The sequence below is a fragment of the Salvia splendens genome, chromosome 19 (genome assembly GCF_004379255.2).
Source record: "Salvia splendens isolate huo1 chromosome 19, SspV2, whole genome shotgun sequence".
Classification (NCBI taxonomy): Eukaryota; Viridiplantae; Streptophyta; class Magnoliopsida; order Lamiales; family Lamiaceae; genus Salvia; species Salvia splendens.
The window spans coordinates 3,421,117-3,436,599 of NC_056050.1; the positions used below are offsets into that span (position 1 = coordinate 3,421,117).

Genomic DNA, 15,483 nt, shown 5'->3' on the forward strand with positions numbered 1-15,483 from the left:
GCTACTCATGTTCTAAGTTTATTAAGTATTCTCTCCGTCCGCGAATAGGAGTCTCGTTTTTCTATTTTAGTTCATCCGCAAATAGGAGTCTCGATTCACTTTTACCATAAATGGTAATAGAGTTTCACCTTCCACTAACTCATTCTACTCACATTTCATTTAAAACTAATATATAAAGTGGGACCCTTATTCCACCAACTTTTTTCCAACCATTTTTTTTAATATTTCTTAAAACTCGTGCGGCTAAAAAATGAGACTCCTAAAGACGGACGGAGGTAGTAAAAAATATCGGCTAGCTGCCTGAGCGAATTCATATTACTAAAATAAAACAAGTGGCGGTGCTGACAACTTCCTTGCTTAAGCATGATCTCACTGCATCTGTCTTACTAATATTTTTCATAGTTTTGACCGCCGCAAATTTAGTAAACTGACCTAATCTTCATAGTATAATTTTGTTCTCTATTCTTTTATTCGAGTTAATTAAGTCTTTGAATAATTAGCCAAAAAAATTGATCTCTTATGCAGTGAAATTATTAGTTTTTTTTATAATTCCAAAAAGGCTTGAGCCGGAAAGCAGCGTGCAAAGGTTCATGGCAAGCGGCCAAATGTCAACAGCAGCAGCGCAAATGAAGCATTTTTTTAAATGTCTATGATAAACGATAAAATAAAAAACAATTAGTCAGGGTGACATTTTTAGAAAATATAATACAAATAAATTTAATAGAGAATAAAAAAGGGATGGCATTAGTAGAGATTCTCTTCCAAAACCAAGATTAGTTGACTAATACTATGATGGCAGGTAAAAAACTGATGTTCAAGAAAGAAACCAAGGAAAAAGATTTCGTCAAATGCTGAAGTAATTTGTTATATTAATTGTTGACAGAGTCTTGTTAATTTGTAGTTTAGAGATAGATTATCTCTAAAGAGTCTTTAGTTAATTTAAAATTTTATTGTTATGCCATAATAAAGATTACTAAAAAAGAAACTGAACCACAAATACATAGAGCTCCAGTTTATATGAACATGCTAAAAGATGAGAAAATAAGGGGAAAAGAAAACAAATAGCCATCACACCATTACAGTACACACACACAGGCCACAACAATTTAATATGGAACACATGCCAACTTTTTTTTCCATTTGACATATTTTATCATACAAAGTTACTAGGTCTAGGTAGTCATATTAGCCTACATATATAAGAAGATGTTGCCTGACTGCTATGGCATTGAATCTAACTGCATCTGAAGCGATCTAACTTCAAATTGCATCTCTTCCACCTTTGCATTCTTTGCTTCTATTAATCTTTTCAGTCTCCCTCTCACACCTGTATTCGAGATCTCATCGAGAGTTTCTTCGAGAACAAAGCGTTTCTTGTCAGCACATTGCAATTCGCTTGATGTCCTCGGGATCCCTGTAAATAGCAGGAGCACAATCGAATCAGTAATTACTTTTTCAAGGGACGCAAGGTTTAACTTGCAACAGAACCTTACCTTCAAATGCGCCTGCAAAGGTCACCCGGGGTACACTTTCCGATTTTTGTTTGAGTTTCTTTTTCCCGGAAGCCATCAAATTTCTAATTTCAGGAGATACATTAGGGCAACATTCCACCTGCATTGTGCGATCACCTCCACTCAAATGAGCCTTCAACCTAGCAATTCCTCCACATTTAGAAACAAAACCGCAATGCTTGCACCTTAAAGCCTCTCCTGTTTCATCAAGCTGCATAGCATGTTCCCATGCATCATCTAGTTTGCCCCTCTTGGAAGGTCTGCCAGGAGTTGCTAATAAAACAAATAGAACTTTCACTACACTATTTGTGGTGAATCAGTGATAAGTAGAGCTTTCACATAATGTTGCAGCCTTACCTTGAGATTTCCGTGTCCAAGCAGCCGCTGAGTTTTTTGACCACTCACTGAACCATTGTTCCATAACTCTCTTAACTTCTAATGGAACCTGAGGGCAACTTTGCAGCTGCATTTGAGGAGATCCTCCACCCAAATGGGCCTTTAAACGTGAAATGCCCCCATAAGTCGAAACAAAGCCACAATGATTGCACCTTGTCTTTTGCCTAGCCTCGTCCAATGGCTTTGCATGGCCCCAAGCATCATCTAGCGGTCTTCCCCTTCTCTCAGGCTGTTCACCAGCTGCTGCAATTATGCATTCACAATCCATTAGATTTAAGGAAAAGCTTGACCAGAATTATATGAACAATTATCGCACTTCCGAAATCTAGTCAGATAAATAATACTTTCACGGAGCATTTACTATTGAGGATTAGCCTGGATAATAATAGTATAGCTGTATAGGTTAATCCAATATTTACTAAGATGCATTGGAACTTTGAGATATCCTAAATTTCATGATAATATCTACGACTTGAGCTAACATGCTTCATAGTTCATTCATATTCAATTGAAAGGGTAGGATTGGAGAAATCCTAATGACAGAAAAAATAGTCAATTATGTATATTATCTAGGCTCGAAAATCAATAAAACATATGCATACTGAACAGTGAGTTTCCGTGGACGGTCATAGGAGTATTAAACAGATGAAAAAAAGAAAGTACCACAATTGCAAAATTATAGTATATACCTTTGGATTTTTTCGTCCTAGAGGCTGCCAAATCTTTTACCCAATCAGACATTCTTTCTTTTATTTCAGGTGAAAATTTATACCAATTCTCCTGCTGCATTTTTGATCCTCCACCTAAATGTACCTTATGATGTAAAATTCCTCCAAGCAAAGATTCATCGCCTGAATATTTGCAATCTGTCAGCTGAAACGGTACATCTATAGGCTTAGCATGTCCGCGAGAAGCATAGCAAGACACTACTCCTCTTTTATCAACATATCCTGCAGATTCTGCTGATACCCATCATCACCCCCAGAGCACATACAGCAGAAAGAAATGGAAAACAGAATATTTTAGGGTGTAATGCTGTTGAGGCTTCCATAAACTTTAGAACATGCAAAAAGGCATTAGCAAGTGATTAAGCAGTAGTTAAGTTACTTTTACTGTGCTCGGTTATAAGAATCAATGAAAGAACTACATAAATTCTGCAAGAACACCCTAAGCTTTTATTGGTAATCTCTGAAAGGGGTGTGTCTCAAGGATAAGTTGGAAATGATCTCGCACCTCCTTTTGCTAGTGTCACCAGAGTTCTTTAATTTCAGTGATTTTCATCTTTAATCTGATTTTTATAGAATTTCAAACATCAAATTCAATATATCTTCCCTCTGGTCATTCCCGTTCTATGACTTATTAAAAGGGATCTTCCGTTTACTATCTGTATGATGCATCAAAATTTGATTTGATAGTTTCACCTGATAAAGTAACTTCATGGAAGGGGAAGGAGAAACAGTAAACATGAAATATCAGAAGTTAGATTTTGACTGAACAGTAACTTCATACACACACAGAGTCGTACATACACAAAAAAAAAAGAAGAAGAAGAAGCAACAAACAATTTCCTCGGAGATCTTTCTCAGTAACGTAGTTCAAAACCTTGTATCTGCAAACATCATTTTTTTATGAATTTAGACACGAAATGTGCAACTTTATCAGTACAGATGGACTTATCCAGTTACTTAGAAATCTCCCTCAATCCAACCAGTCTAGACAGCAAACTAGGTGAATCAGCCAAAGGGATAACACAAAACATTTAAGTTTCTTAAAACTCAAAAGGAATACCTGAATGGTATCATTTGAATAGCATAGTGGATCGATTTTCTTGGCAAAATTATTTATGATTCTAGAATATGGTAAGCAACTTACAGAGCTATATCTATCTTGAGCCATACCTCTAATAGCTTTCGTCCAAAGGGCTTTTGTATTTTTTACCCATTCACTAAACCACTCAGCCATGTCCTTTTTCACTTCAAGAGACACATTCTCGCAGCTTGGTAGGCGGAGTCCAGGGCTGCCTCCCCCTAAATGTGCCTTAAGGCGTGAAATGCCCCCATGTGAAGAAACAAAACCACAATACCGGCACTCCGCCTTTTGTCTTAGTAAGTCCAATGGCTTGGCATGTTGCCAAGCATCATCTAAACGTCTTCCTCTTCTATCAGCTTTAGATGCTTGTGTTACTAATCCCCCCATAGCATATGTAAAAAAATAAGTGGCATTAGACTCTCACAATTCCATCAAGTGTTTCGGCATATAATGGACAACTGTTAGAAGAAAATAATTCTAAAACAGGTAATTAAGTAAGAAAAGAAAAAAAGAAAAAAAGTCAAACAAGATAGTCAAGTGCTATAGATTCTAGGTTATTGCAATCCTACTTATCTTATACAACAATATCAGTATTTCAGAAGTAAAGTTTGTAGTGTGCGTGAGTAATGCAACAGTGTGAGAAAAACTTAGCAATTTAACACTGTAACAAAATAATCATCAGATGCCATATAATCTTTTTGCAGTTAAACAAACACAACTTTCTCAGATGCATATGGAACCATCTGAGGTTCTATCCTTGCTAGTCAAGGAACTACTGGACTGATGAACGTGAAAGAATATGCCACTAAGTCTGCTGAACAGCCTGATTAGCAATGGTAATCATGGTATCTAGGATATATTCCTTAATTCCTCTCTTATAGACTTACAAGGACTGTTCTTGCTTGGAAAGGTTCTTGGACAACCCTTCAAGTTAAAGCTCTTGAGGTAGCCTGAGTTTGGAGATAACGTTTGACCATGAACATAATCAGATTGAGGAGAAACAGAACCTTGCTGTCCCCTGAAAACTCCCCAGAAATAAGGTTTCTCCTGCAATCCTGCAAATTCAAGAGAACCAAACTCATTAGAAAAAGGCATCATTCCCTGTAAACAAATGGTCGTGGACTCACTGTGACGGTTCTGTGGCAGTTGAACTGAAGTAAATATTAGCAACTCTGCTTCTCCTATCATTGATTTGAGGGCAAAGTCCGTGCAGATTGCATGAGTCACCAGGTTATCAAGAACTTCTTCATCTCTGCGCAAAACTTGCATGTAAATAGGAGAAACAATGAAGGAAAAACCAGTATGTACTTAAATGCGCTTCTCCCACCTTCCCTTAGAGAAGAAAAAGAGCGTGATACTGTGCTCAGTGGGTGGTGAACCTTTAAAGGATGCTGGCCATGTATCAATACGTGGAACCATTTCCAAGCATAATGACTTGGGCATTGTACTGGCTACCTCCGATACTTTCAAGCATGCTTTATTGGAGACATGAGCAGCTACATTGATGTCTAAATTTAGACAGGGGATACTAAACCTCCCTCTGCTCAGAAGATAACCAGCAGATGTTAGGCAGGCTATGTAAAGCAAAACCTAGTCTTAACCTATTCTTGATGACTCAGGATAGAGAGGAATTGAATGTTACAGATGAAAAGTGTTCACATACCTCCATGCTGCACCAGCAACTGGTTGTACAACTACACTGGAATCAGATTGCATGTCACTTTGCTGGTCATTCATTGCTGAATCCTGGGATTCCATAGAACAGATTTTTGTTTTTATTTTCTTATGAGAAATGAAAATTTCAAACAGAAAGGAAATCTCCTGATCGTCTCTGAGGTTTAATTGTTGATACACATGAGCTTATGCTGCTAGTCCAAAAATACAAGCAAAAAGAAAACAACACGGCCATGACTGAACTACAGAAAGAACCAAGGTGATGGGCGTCTTACAAGTTACATATATATAACAGCAGCATCGAAGTTGTAAAACTTGAATTATAAAAAATCACACGTAAGAGTTCGACGATAATTTAACAGCATTACCAGTCGGGCGTCAGGGATACAAGAAGTTTACAATAGATTCAACAAAAATGAGAAATACAATGCATAGTTTCCTCATAGAACCATCCATTGCAATGTTATCAATCTCGTATGGCGGCTTATGGCGGTTTGCCTAAAAACCGCCGCAGGGATATGGCGTATTAGTATGGCGGATATGGAGGTCAAAAATTAAATAAATAAAATAATACTTATATATTTATATATAATTCAAAATTTTAAAAGTATTAAAAATATAACATCTAAAACACTTTAAACAATTAATAAAGCATAATATACCACTCTAACAACCATGTTTCTTGCATAATGCCCTATTCCTAAATGCAGTACACATGCAATGTTGTCAAATGTCGGATATGGCGGTGCTATGGCAGCGACATGGTGCTATGGCGTTTCCACCACCGAACGCCATGCCATAGCGCCATGGCGCCGCCATATCCGCTATTTGATAACATTGATCCATTGTATGTTTTACGAGAACACCAAAACAGGTCCTATTCCTACCCATCTGTCAGAAATAAATGGAGTCCTATAGCAACTCCTTTTCACATAAAGTTGGATTCAATGTGTTGTGCATCTTATAAGAAATTTAAACAACCGCATCTTAATGTCATCGGGAGTTCGTAAAACATGTAGAACACTCTTCCTTCCACGTACCTATCCTCAACACTAAGACCATTCGTGCTATGTAGTATCAAATTCAGCTTCGAAATGGATAATCCCAGAGTCTGATAACCAGATTGAGAAATAGAATATAAAGTTCAAGGAAACATATTTCAATTTCAGTATCCAAATTGAAAGGAATTCTCTCAACCCATGGCATTCTACTATATGAGTTAGATTATGTGCTTCCAACTCCATCAACTAATCAGTCTTCATTCATTCTAGCTACAAACAAGAGATACAATATCCTAAACGCTTCTCCAAATTTGAAAACCTTCACCTAGTAAATAAGTCCCCCAATAAATGTGAATCGATTTCATTAAACTTTTAATAAACCTAAATTTAATTCCACATTCCGATTAACTTTGACAGCCGCAAAATTGCATCAGGCATGGCAGAGAACGATGATCAGTAAAGCAGATAAACAAAATATAAAAGCTAAAACCCGATTATTCACTAGGCGAAGTTCATTAAACACTGAAACGAAGACTATAAATCTGCTTCCAATGGAAAAAATATTACTATTACTAGGAATTTTGATTGTTTAATTACGTAAGGGGAAGAGAAATTAATACCGATGGGATAGAAGCTACGAACATGATCAAGCATTTAGATCAAATTTCCGAAGATCATCAATATGCATTCCGCGAATTATTTCCACTTTCTATTTCAGATTTTCTTTACTAATTTTTACTCGGGAGTCGCGACAGTGAGCCTAGTCGGGGGAGATAAGTGATTAATTAAACTCTCGTTTTCCTAATTTTGATTAAATTCCAAATTAAGCGACACGTTTTAGATATAAAAAAAAGTGCAAGACATAATAGAATGATTTAATTTTGTTGAAGGAAAAAATGAGTAGAATGTTCCGAAAAGAATACAAATTAATTAGTTTAGAATGGGAGAAGTATAAAATTTGTGATTTATTAGTGAGTAAAGGTGAATTTTGGTCCAAAACATATGATCAAAAATATAAATTTGGTCTAAAATATTCACTTTTTAAAAAACATGTCCATAACAAATGAAATCCTTGTCGAAGTGATTTTTTTTATGGTTCCGTAAAAAACTAATTGTCATGCCACTGTGCAATTAGCGTTGACCGTTAGTTTTTTATGGAACCGTAAAAAAGAACTACTTCGGCAATATTTTCATTTGTTATGGACTTGTTTTTTAAAAAGTAAATGTTTTTAGCTAAATTCGTATTTTGGTCATATGTTTAGGACCAAAATTGATCATTAATTAGAGGCCATATTTTAATTTGTGTGATTTGTAGCTACTACTATCAAATATTGACATGAATTATCTGATTTTGTAGAGGAAAATGAAGCAAAGCTGAGGCATTATGTAATGACTAATGAAACAAATTCAATTGTCCCATACTATCTATTTATGAGAATCATATACACCTTGTTGAGTAACACTTATATATACAGAAGAAGAAAACAATCTTAAGTCATAACAATAGCTATAAAAACAAAAGTTTGACCTAAAGCATAAACAAATGATAGATATATGTATCCTTTCCAAAGAATATATAATTATCGAAACAAACACAATATTAAACCTAAATTCATGAGATATAATTTGATTACAATATTAATCTGGATGACAGAATTCAAATACAAGATCAATTCGAGATAATCTAAAAATGAATTTAAAATTTGATTGAGGGGTTGTTAAAATAGGCCTGATAAAATGTTCAAATTTGAGCTGTCTTTATTCTCCATGGCGCTCTAAATTGAACCTTCTTCATTTTTATAATAATTATTATAAAAATAATAACGACGACCATGATTTATGATAATTATGATGTAAATTAATGACGACGAAAAGTGTATTAATAATGGTGGTAAACTGGTAATAATCATACTAATGTGAAACTGATATAGACAAAGAGAGGTCTGCCAATTTGTGTTTAAACCAATTAGAATTGAGCAAGAGTCCCCCTCAGTTGAATTCATAAATTAGAAAAATGAGATTGGTTTTGTTTAAAAAGGAAAAATGATTGAGATGGATTTGAGCAAGAGTCCCCACACAATTTTGTCTCTCCATACTACATGTGTCCATTAATATAAATATCTCATTTATATATTTTAAAATACAGTTGTAATTGACTTCCACAGAGGATGGTAGGATTTCTTTTCTTTTTTTTTTCAAAAGAAATCTTATTTAAATTTAAAATTTTGTAATTTTTTATTCTCTTTAAATTAGGGGTAAGAACAGACAGCTAGCAATTTTTTGAGTTGAGAATAAGCAAAAGTTCTTAGTAAAGAGTAAGGTCCCTATTCTTTGACTTTTGTTGTTATTATCACCTTTGTATATATAACTATTTGAATTTCTGTTTATGATGAGACATGAGAACTTATCCACCATCATCACGTTATATTTATTCATAATTTTACTTCGATTCGCTTCACAATTTTAAATTTTATTTTTACACAATCCATTATTTTTACACAATCAGTGTAGGCTCTAAGTGGTCACAATATGAAGCCAACGGCAATCTATGCATTTCACATACTGCCACATCATAGAAAATACACAACATAATTGAGTGATAATTAAAACAATTTTAAGTTTGGGTTCCATTAATTCAATTTAGTGCCCCCACCTTATCAATACATGACTACTGGGCCCCATTGTGACCACCAATTTTAATCTAATAACCATCAATAAGGGATGGACCAAGTCCATAAAATTTCAATCTGGTGGCACATAAATTACTTAATTATGTTTATTTATTTTCTCAAATAATTATAGATGTTGAAATAAATACAAGCTTCATAATTTTTCCTAATCTATACACATAGCCTATTGCATAATTGTCAACTATGCTAAACACTATAGTTGCTACTCAAAAGCATCTTTTTAAAATTAAAATATTCTAAAACACAACCTGAATATAATTATAACTTAATTGAAAAAAAAAAAGATGATTAGAGTGGAGAGCATGAGAGGGCTTTGAGATTTCGGTATCAAATTCCCATAAAGCAAGAAAAGCATGACTGAAGATATAATTAAGAAAAAACATTGATTACTACTTTAATTAATTTAGCTATACATATAGATTCCACTCATTTGAGAGTGCAAAATCCCATGCATCAATGCTTATTTAAATTCGTGGGATTTGACCAATCAGGATCAAGACACGCAGAAAAGGTTAAATCTGAGGTCATTAGTGTAGCTGCACTTATTATTACCTAATTTTTTTTTGTAAAATTTTATGTCTATCTATATATATATATATATAGAAGACTGGTCCTGGCTCCCCATCATTCTCAATCTTTAGCCTATAGTGTAACATTATTTGTCTGTATTTAAAATGGAGAAGCAAACTATTTGCATATATATAAGTCAATTATGCACTGCATATTATGAAAAAGCTTTCATGTTGATTAATTAGTTTGATCAATCCCTCCTCCTACAAAGTGCTCACTTCTCAGTTTCTGTCATTACCATGGGCGGCGGCGGCAGCGGCGCCTCCTTCACTGAACAAGTTTCTGTTTTTGCAGGAGAACTGGTATTGCTGAAAAGGTTAGTTGTCATGAACTATTATAGTAGTAGTAGTACTAGTTTTTTCTCTCCACATAACTTTGAATATTGTTGTGGTATCATATTTGTTGTTAATTTGAACTGGTTTCAGATATATCAAGAATCATGAGTTTGGTGCTGTGTTTTTTTCCTCAGGTGATCACAAGTTTTAACATCTGATGATCAAGTTTAGGGAAATTGGGGGTGTTTTTTTTTTGTAGCTGTGCACATTTGCTTGTTGCATGTTGTAAGACTCAACACTTTGTAATCAAGAATCTAACTTGTGTGACAAATGGACGATTAGTGTTGTTTTTAATGTTTGTGTTTTCGATAATCACAAAGCTTATACGGCTTAGGTTCTGTTGGGTTTCGATCCTCGAGCAAATGCAGTTGTCGAATTTATATAGTACTCCATCCGTCCCGCACTACTCACACTTATTTCCTTTTTGGGCTTCCCAAGTTACTTGCACTCTTTCCATTTTTAGTAAAAATTTTCACCTACAGCCGTAATTTTTGACTTTCCTATACACTCATTCCTTAATCTCCGTGCCGAAAAGGAAAGGGACGAGTAGCCCGGGACGGAGGGAGTATATTTCATCGGATGTAGCATCTACAAAACTGAAAACTACGGCAAGGTAAAGCGAAAGGCGGTTTTCGATTGTCAAGAAAAAGAAAAATTATTGTACAGTACAACAGAATCATCTTACTCTGGCAGAGTTTGAAGGAAAAACAGACTAACAATGAGAAGACTACTTCATATATAAGGGCAAACCAGTAATTACACACTGGCCATGAAAATGAGAAGAAGCCTAATGCATAATTCTTGTGCTGCTGCTACTATTCACATGCCAATTTTGTGTCGAAACTGCTTAAGCATATGGCGAAGGCTTGAAATGCAGACAACGGATGTCGATAATCCATCGTAAACATATCTTTACCAACCTTGCCAAATTGTAATATGATCTTGTCTTGATCAGACTGGTTCGGTTGGGATGGGGTTGGGGTGCCAGCGGCTGCTGGAGTCGCCGCAATCAGCTGGAAATTCTTGACTGATGCGACCGTTACCCTTCCTCTGAAGTTGAGGCACCAGCACTGCAGTTGTTCGTGCCACCTTGGAGCCTTGTTTTTCAGAACTAAGGTTCTATCCTTTCCACCATCTTCTTCCCCGTGTGGACCGGCTATGTCTGAAAATCGAGCACTGCTGAACTCAGTTGAGCCAGCTATCGATTTAGATAATGAAATACTCCTGAATGAGTCTTCGAGAGGGCGGAGAAGTAGCTCGGGTTGGCCAGGGACAGAACCACCGGGCTCGAGTGAAGAAATGGGGATTGTGTGCATGGCACAGTGCATCCTACGAGGACCCCTTGTGCCAAGCACATTAAGCTCATATGCGACTTGTGCAATGTTGTAACTTCCACTGGGGACTTTTGGCGAAACTTTCTTTGAGTAGAACCTGCGGCTGGTACGACCAGGTGGGGAGATGTTGGCGTTGTTGTATGGTGGCTGTGTGTCATAAATTATGAACTTGGTTCCAAGAAAATTGGACCTGATCAGAGCAAGGTAGCAAATGCGGTCAGTTAAACCGTTTCAAATTATGAGATGAATGGTAACAAATACAACTATAAACACAACTCCGGTGTCCTCAAGTCACAACCCCCATGTACAAAATCAAATAACTAAGTGAATATTAGCTTCTTCATTAACCAAGTAAATTTCAGCTTATGCATGATGGGTAGATGGATGCTTCCATTCTAGATAACCATCTACACAATTTTAGTGGATTTTGCCTTGGATGTCGGAAGGAAGCAAGAATAAGAATCCTAGAAATGTTATTTAGAGACTTTGTTGAGAGGAATGAAAGATTGAATAGTTATGGATGATCTTATTGCGAGATTTAACAAAATTCTTAATCTGTCTACCGATGTAGGAACGATAAATGTGCAGCACTATGTAAATCCCTTCTCAAACAATGTGATGATTGGATGGCCAGATTGTGGCAAAGCTCAGAGGAAAGAAACTGTGGCTTACGAAATATACTCACCTGACTTTACCAATATAGCTGCGGTTTGACCTTGATATGCTATAAGCATCCATCGATATCACATACTCTGTACAAGTAGTTCGGCGGACCCGTTTTGCAGAAAGAAGAAATTTTCCATTCTCTACAAGCAACACTGCAAAAATAGGAAATATTAACAAATTAGATGAACAGAATATAAAAGGTAAAATATAGTACAGTAAAACAGCAAATTCACTTAAACCCCTACACCCTAGTCACTCAGCAAGCATGCATTCATCCTACAAGCTTCTTATCCTTTTCAAATTATTAAAAAAGTGAAGGTTTCCACAACCAATGGTTGGTATCAAAATCTCCAAATTTAGAGTGTAAAACTGCATCATTCAGAAACAGGAACTCAATAATTCTTTTCTTTATCGAAATAACTAGGTTCTTTATCAAAGTACTAGGTCAACTATAAAAATCATGTCAGAAACTCAGAACCCTATGTGACCCCACACATGGAAAGCAATTCATTTATTAAAAAGAATATATATGGAGATCAGCTAATCAGTTGTATCATCAGGCTTGGAGTGGTAAACATAAAAGGATGAGCGAATATTATGATACAGGACTTCAAAATGACGTAACTATGAAAGAGCTAATGAAACTCTCCTGATAGCTCCTCAAGAAGCCAACATCAATGGCATGGATAGAAAAACCTTTGGATAACTCTTTAAGCAATAACTTACTTGGGAAATGGGAAATGGTTCCGCAGGGTAACTCCAAAGAAAAAGAATAAATTTTTGGCTCATTAGATAGCTCCTCATTCATCCTCAGATATAATAACATATGTAAATAGAACTTTTTTCAGGAATACTACGAATAACTTGCTATTCCAATCTCTTGAAAAGTTAATTTTCTATTTAGCAAGTAAAATTATAACCAAAACAGAACAAATCACAATGGTTTCACAACTCTGGAACTCAGAGTGGGACTATGCATAACCTGAGATGCTACAAAGGATTACAATTTTACTTATATCACCAGAAGATAATGTGACTGGCATGTTAATAGAACATCTCTAAAATTTTACATCCAGCTTTGCGAAAAAAATTAATACGTATGAATTTCAATCAATAAAACATACATTGAACTGAAGCAAATGCAAAACAACATACTATAACTGAATTATCTAGTTTACTATGATCATGTGGTCACAAACACAACATGAATCTAAAGCGATACTAGGTTCATCAAGCAACTAAAATCAATAATAAAAGAAGCAGGATTTCATCATAAACATCAAGGTTTTAGTTTTACATATGCACTGTCAGTATCAAATACTTAGACTTGTCTCTCTTAATATTTATCAAATACTTACCAGGACTAAGGCACAGAAATAGTTGGTAAGTCAACTTAGACTTGTCTCTCTTAATGAAACACTGGATCATTCCATCTCGAAACCCTGGCTGCATATGAGAAACACAGTATACTTTTAGCAAAACATTAATCATCAGGTAACCAACCAAGTCCAACTATCACTTGGCTTGACAAGCAAAAGGTAATAACAAAATCAATGAAAAAATAAAGAAACGCTAACCTGCTTGAGGGATACTGGAAAGGTCAATTTTCCGGACAATTCAGGGCATTGAACAATTTCTTTGCACATCTCCCTCCATGACCGGCAAACCGCTCCACATGCCACCACATGCTTTCGGGCAGGCCATGTACTCTCACTCTCTTCCAATCTCTTGATCACATCATAGAGCAGTTCAGGTGGAAGGCCAGCCCAACAACTTGTCTGAATAACTTCAGGCTGGTCGTGCAACTCATGGACAGCACCATGAGACTTCCCACGGTGGTTAGTGTGCAGCCTCACATCAAAACTCCGCCTCGACAAGCTTCCAATACTATCCCTTAAGTCACGAGCTAGGCTACGGAACGACATCTACCGAAGTAACACTATCACTAGTCAATCAACACACTTGAACTTCTTATCCTGCCCTTTCAAGCTTATCTGCATTTGGAAGCATTGGAATTATCAGCCACAGAGGTTAAATTCAAATCATTAGCATCTTTCACACAGAAGCTAGAGCAGTTCACCATATGTCTTTATCAAAATAACTTTTTCTATAGCTTAACCACAAAGGAAATAAAGAAGAACGAGGACAAGCGCAAAGCAAGAAAAGAAGATTCCCCAAAAGAAGAAGCTCAAATGGCAAAAAAAAGGCAGATCAAACGCTATATTTTAATTAACGAGCAGTTTCCCCTTTCCCGCTTATTTAACATATTCTAAAACCAAAAAATGTTGTAAATCCATAAACGGAAAACGCTAGTTTCACAGGAAATAACAGAATCCCCAAAAATGTAAGTAATACTATATGATTATATCTTCAAAAAAAGGAAATGGAAAAATATGTTCAAATTCAGACTAATTTCCTAAACATAACCTCGAGTCTAATTACTCAAAAACATCAATTCCAAATACGAATCACATAAACAGGCCAGATTAGTCGATTAATTCTCCTATTCAACCTCTAATTCACTCAACTACACTCCAGAAATGGAACTAAAATTGAAAAATGAAACGAAGAAGAAACGAGCAGTCTCACATTATCACTGAATTAGGCGCAGCCATTGACAAGCAGATAGCTTCAATTGATAGCCAAAAGAGGGAATGGCGAGAAGAGGCGGAGGTATGGTATATTGATGGATGGATTACCTGGTCCATAGATGGCGACGGCGGTTGTTGTGAAAATGCGATCGGATTTGTTCCTTGAGGTTGAAACACACGGCGGTTTGGGTGAGAGGTTTCTCTCTCTAGAAAACTGCTTCTGTGTGTCGGACTCCACTCCCTGTCATTTTCAAGGGCAACCCCTGCTTTGCTTTTTAACAACGAAAAAACATTATAAATCCAAGCTGTTAAATTCAATCATCTTTTTACTTTTATTTATGATTTTCAATTTGGAAATTGAAATTGTGTGGAGTCAGACTGCAGCATTCACAAAAAATAATTATTGGATGTACAATATGAATCTGTTAAATACAGAATAATTAAGAATCATGTTTTAATCTCAATTGACTGAGTTTTTATAAAAGGGGAAATATCATTTACATACTAGTAGTAACTTTGACTTTTGGTCAATATTAATATGAAATCATAATCTTATACTCCCTACGTCCATGAAATGTTATCCAAGTTTGACTTGACACAAGTTTAAAAAATGTGAAGAAAAGTTAGTGAAAAAAGTTAATGGAATATAGGTCCCACATTTATATATGGTTTTTAATTTTTTATAATAGAATATGAGTGTAAACTGTAATGAATTAGTTGAAAGTGAGGTCCATTTACTAAAAATGGGAAAAAAAAAGCAAAGTGGACAACATTTCACGGACGGTTCAAAATGGCAAAACTGGACAACATTTCACGGACGGAGGGAGTAGATAAGATTATAAGATGACAAAACAATCTTGTTTTAACAAAATAATATTACAATTATATTTTAGTGTTAATTAAAGG

The 15,483-nt window shown here is 35.7% G+C and overlaps 2 protein-coding genes and 1 long non-coding RNA gene across 8 annotated transcripts; 1 reads left to right on the plus strand and 2 right to left on the minus strand.

Annotated features, from left to right (window-relative positions):
- Positions 1-986: 986 nt before the first annotated feature.
- LOC121780398 lies at positions 987-7,173 on the minus strand. 5 transcript variants are annotated; one of them, XM_042177994.1, is made up of 10 exons: positions 7,012-7,173; positions 5,380-5,462; positions 5,044-5,256; positions 4,844-4,968; positions 4,604-4,771; positions 3,806-4,090; positions 2,597-2,869; positions 1,869-2,147; positions 1,494-1,784; positions 987-1,414 (listed from the first exon to the last, which is right to left on the minus strand). In XM_042177994.1, exons 1-10 carry the CDS (start codon positions 7,033-7,035, stop codon positions 1,221-1,223), a joined length of 1,935 nt encoding a protein of 644 aa, XP_042033928.1. In that variant the 5' UTR covers positions 7,036-7,173; the 3' UTR covers positions 987-1,220. The 5 variants fall into 5 exon arrangements, with proteins under 5 accessions (XP_042033928.1, XP_042033927.1, XP_042033926.1 ...); XM_042177993.1 differs by having other exon boundaries at positions 1,869-2,150; positions 2,597-2,866; positions 7,012-7,172; XM_042177992.1 differs by having other exon boundaries at positions 1,869-2,150; positions 7,012-7,172.
- A 2,543-nt stretch (positions 7,174-9,716) lies between these two features.
- On the plus strand, positions 9,717-10,280 carry LOC121778192. The gene is made up of 2 exons (XR_006045634.1): positions 9,717-9,967; positions 10,121-10,280. It is a non-coding gene; the product is annotated as an uncharacterized LOC121778192 (long non-coding RNA).
- A 320-nt stretch (positions 10,281-10,600) lies between these two features.
- Positions 10,601-14,839, minus strand: LOC121778191 (tubby-like F-box protein 8). 2 transcript variants are annotated; one of them, XM_042175494.1, is made up of 5 exons: positions 14,686-14,839; positions 13,564-13,980; positions 13,345-13,432; positions 12,006-12,138; positions 10,601-11,510 (listed from the first exon to the last, which is right to left on the minus strand). In XM_042175494.1, exons 2-5 carry the CDS (start codon positions 13,909-13,911, stop codon positions 10,802-10,804), a joined length of 1,278 nt encoding a protein of 425 aa, XP_042031428.1. In that variant the 5' UTR covers positions 13,912-13,980; positions 14,686-14,839; the 3' UTR covers positions 10,601-10,801. The 2 variants fall into 2 exon arrangements, with proteins under 2 accessions (XP_042031428.1, XP_042031429.1); XM_042175495.1 differs by having other exon boundaries at positions 14,576-14,829.
- Between the last annotated feature and the right edge of the window lie 644 nt (positions 14,840-15,483).

Bases quoted from the DNA above. Each gene is read 5' to 3' on its own strand.
- LOC121780398 (XM_042177992.1), bottom strand. From the start codon at position 7,035: ATGTTCGTAGCTTCTATCCCATCG. The intron at 2,870-3,805 runs GTATGGCTCAAG...GATGGGTATCAG, and splicing joins TTGGACGAAAGCTATTAGAG to CAGAATCTGCAGGATATGTT. The intron at 1,415-1,493 runs GTAAGGTTCTGT...TGCTATTTACAG, and splicing joins CTTTGCAGGCGCATTTGAAG to GGATCCCGAGGACATCAAGC.
- LOC121778191 (XM_042175494.1), bottom strand. From the start codon at position 13,911: ATGTCGTTCCGTAGCCTAGCTCGTGACTTAAGGGATAGTATTGGAAGC. The intron at 13,433-13,563 runs GTTAGCGTTTCT...TCTCATATGCAG, and splicing joins TTCCAGTATCCCTCAAGCAG to CCAGGGTTTCGAGATGGAAT. The intron at 12,139-13,344 runs GTAAGTATTTGA...CTATTTTTGCAG, and splicing joins ATTTCTGTGCCTTAGTCCTG to TGTTGCTTGTAGAGAATGGA.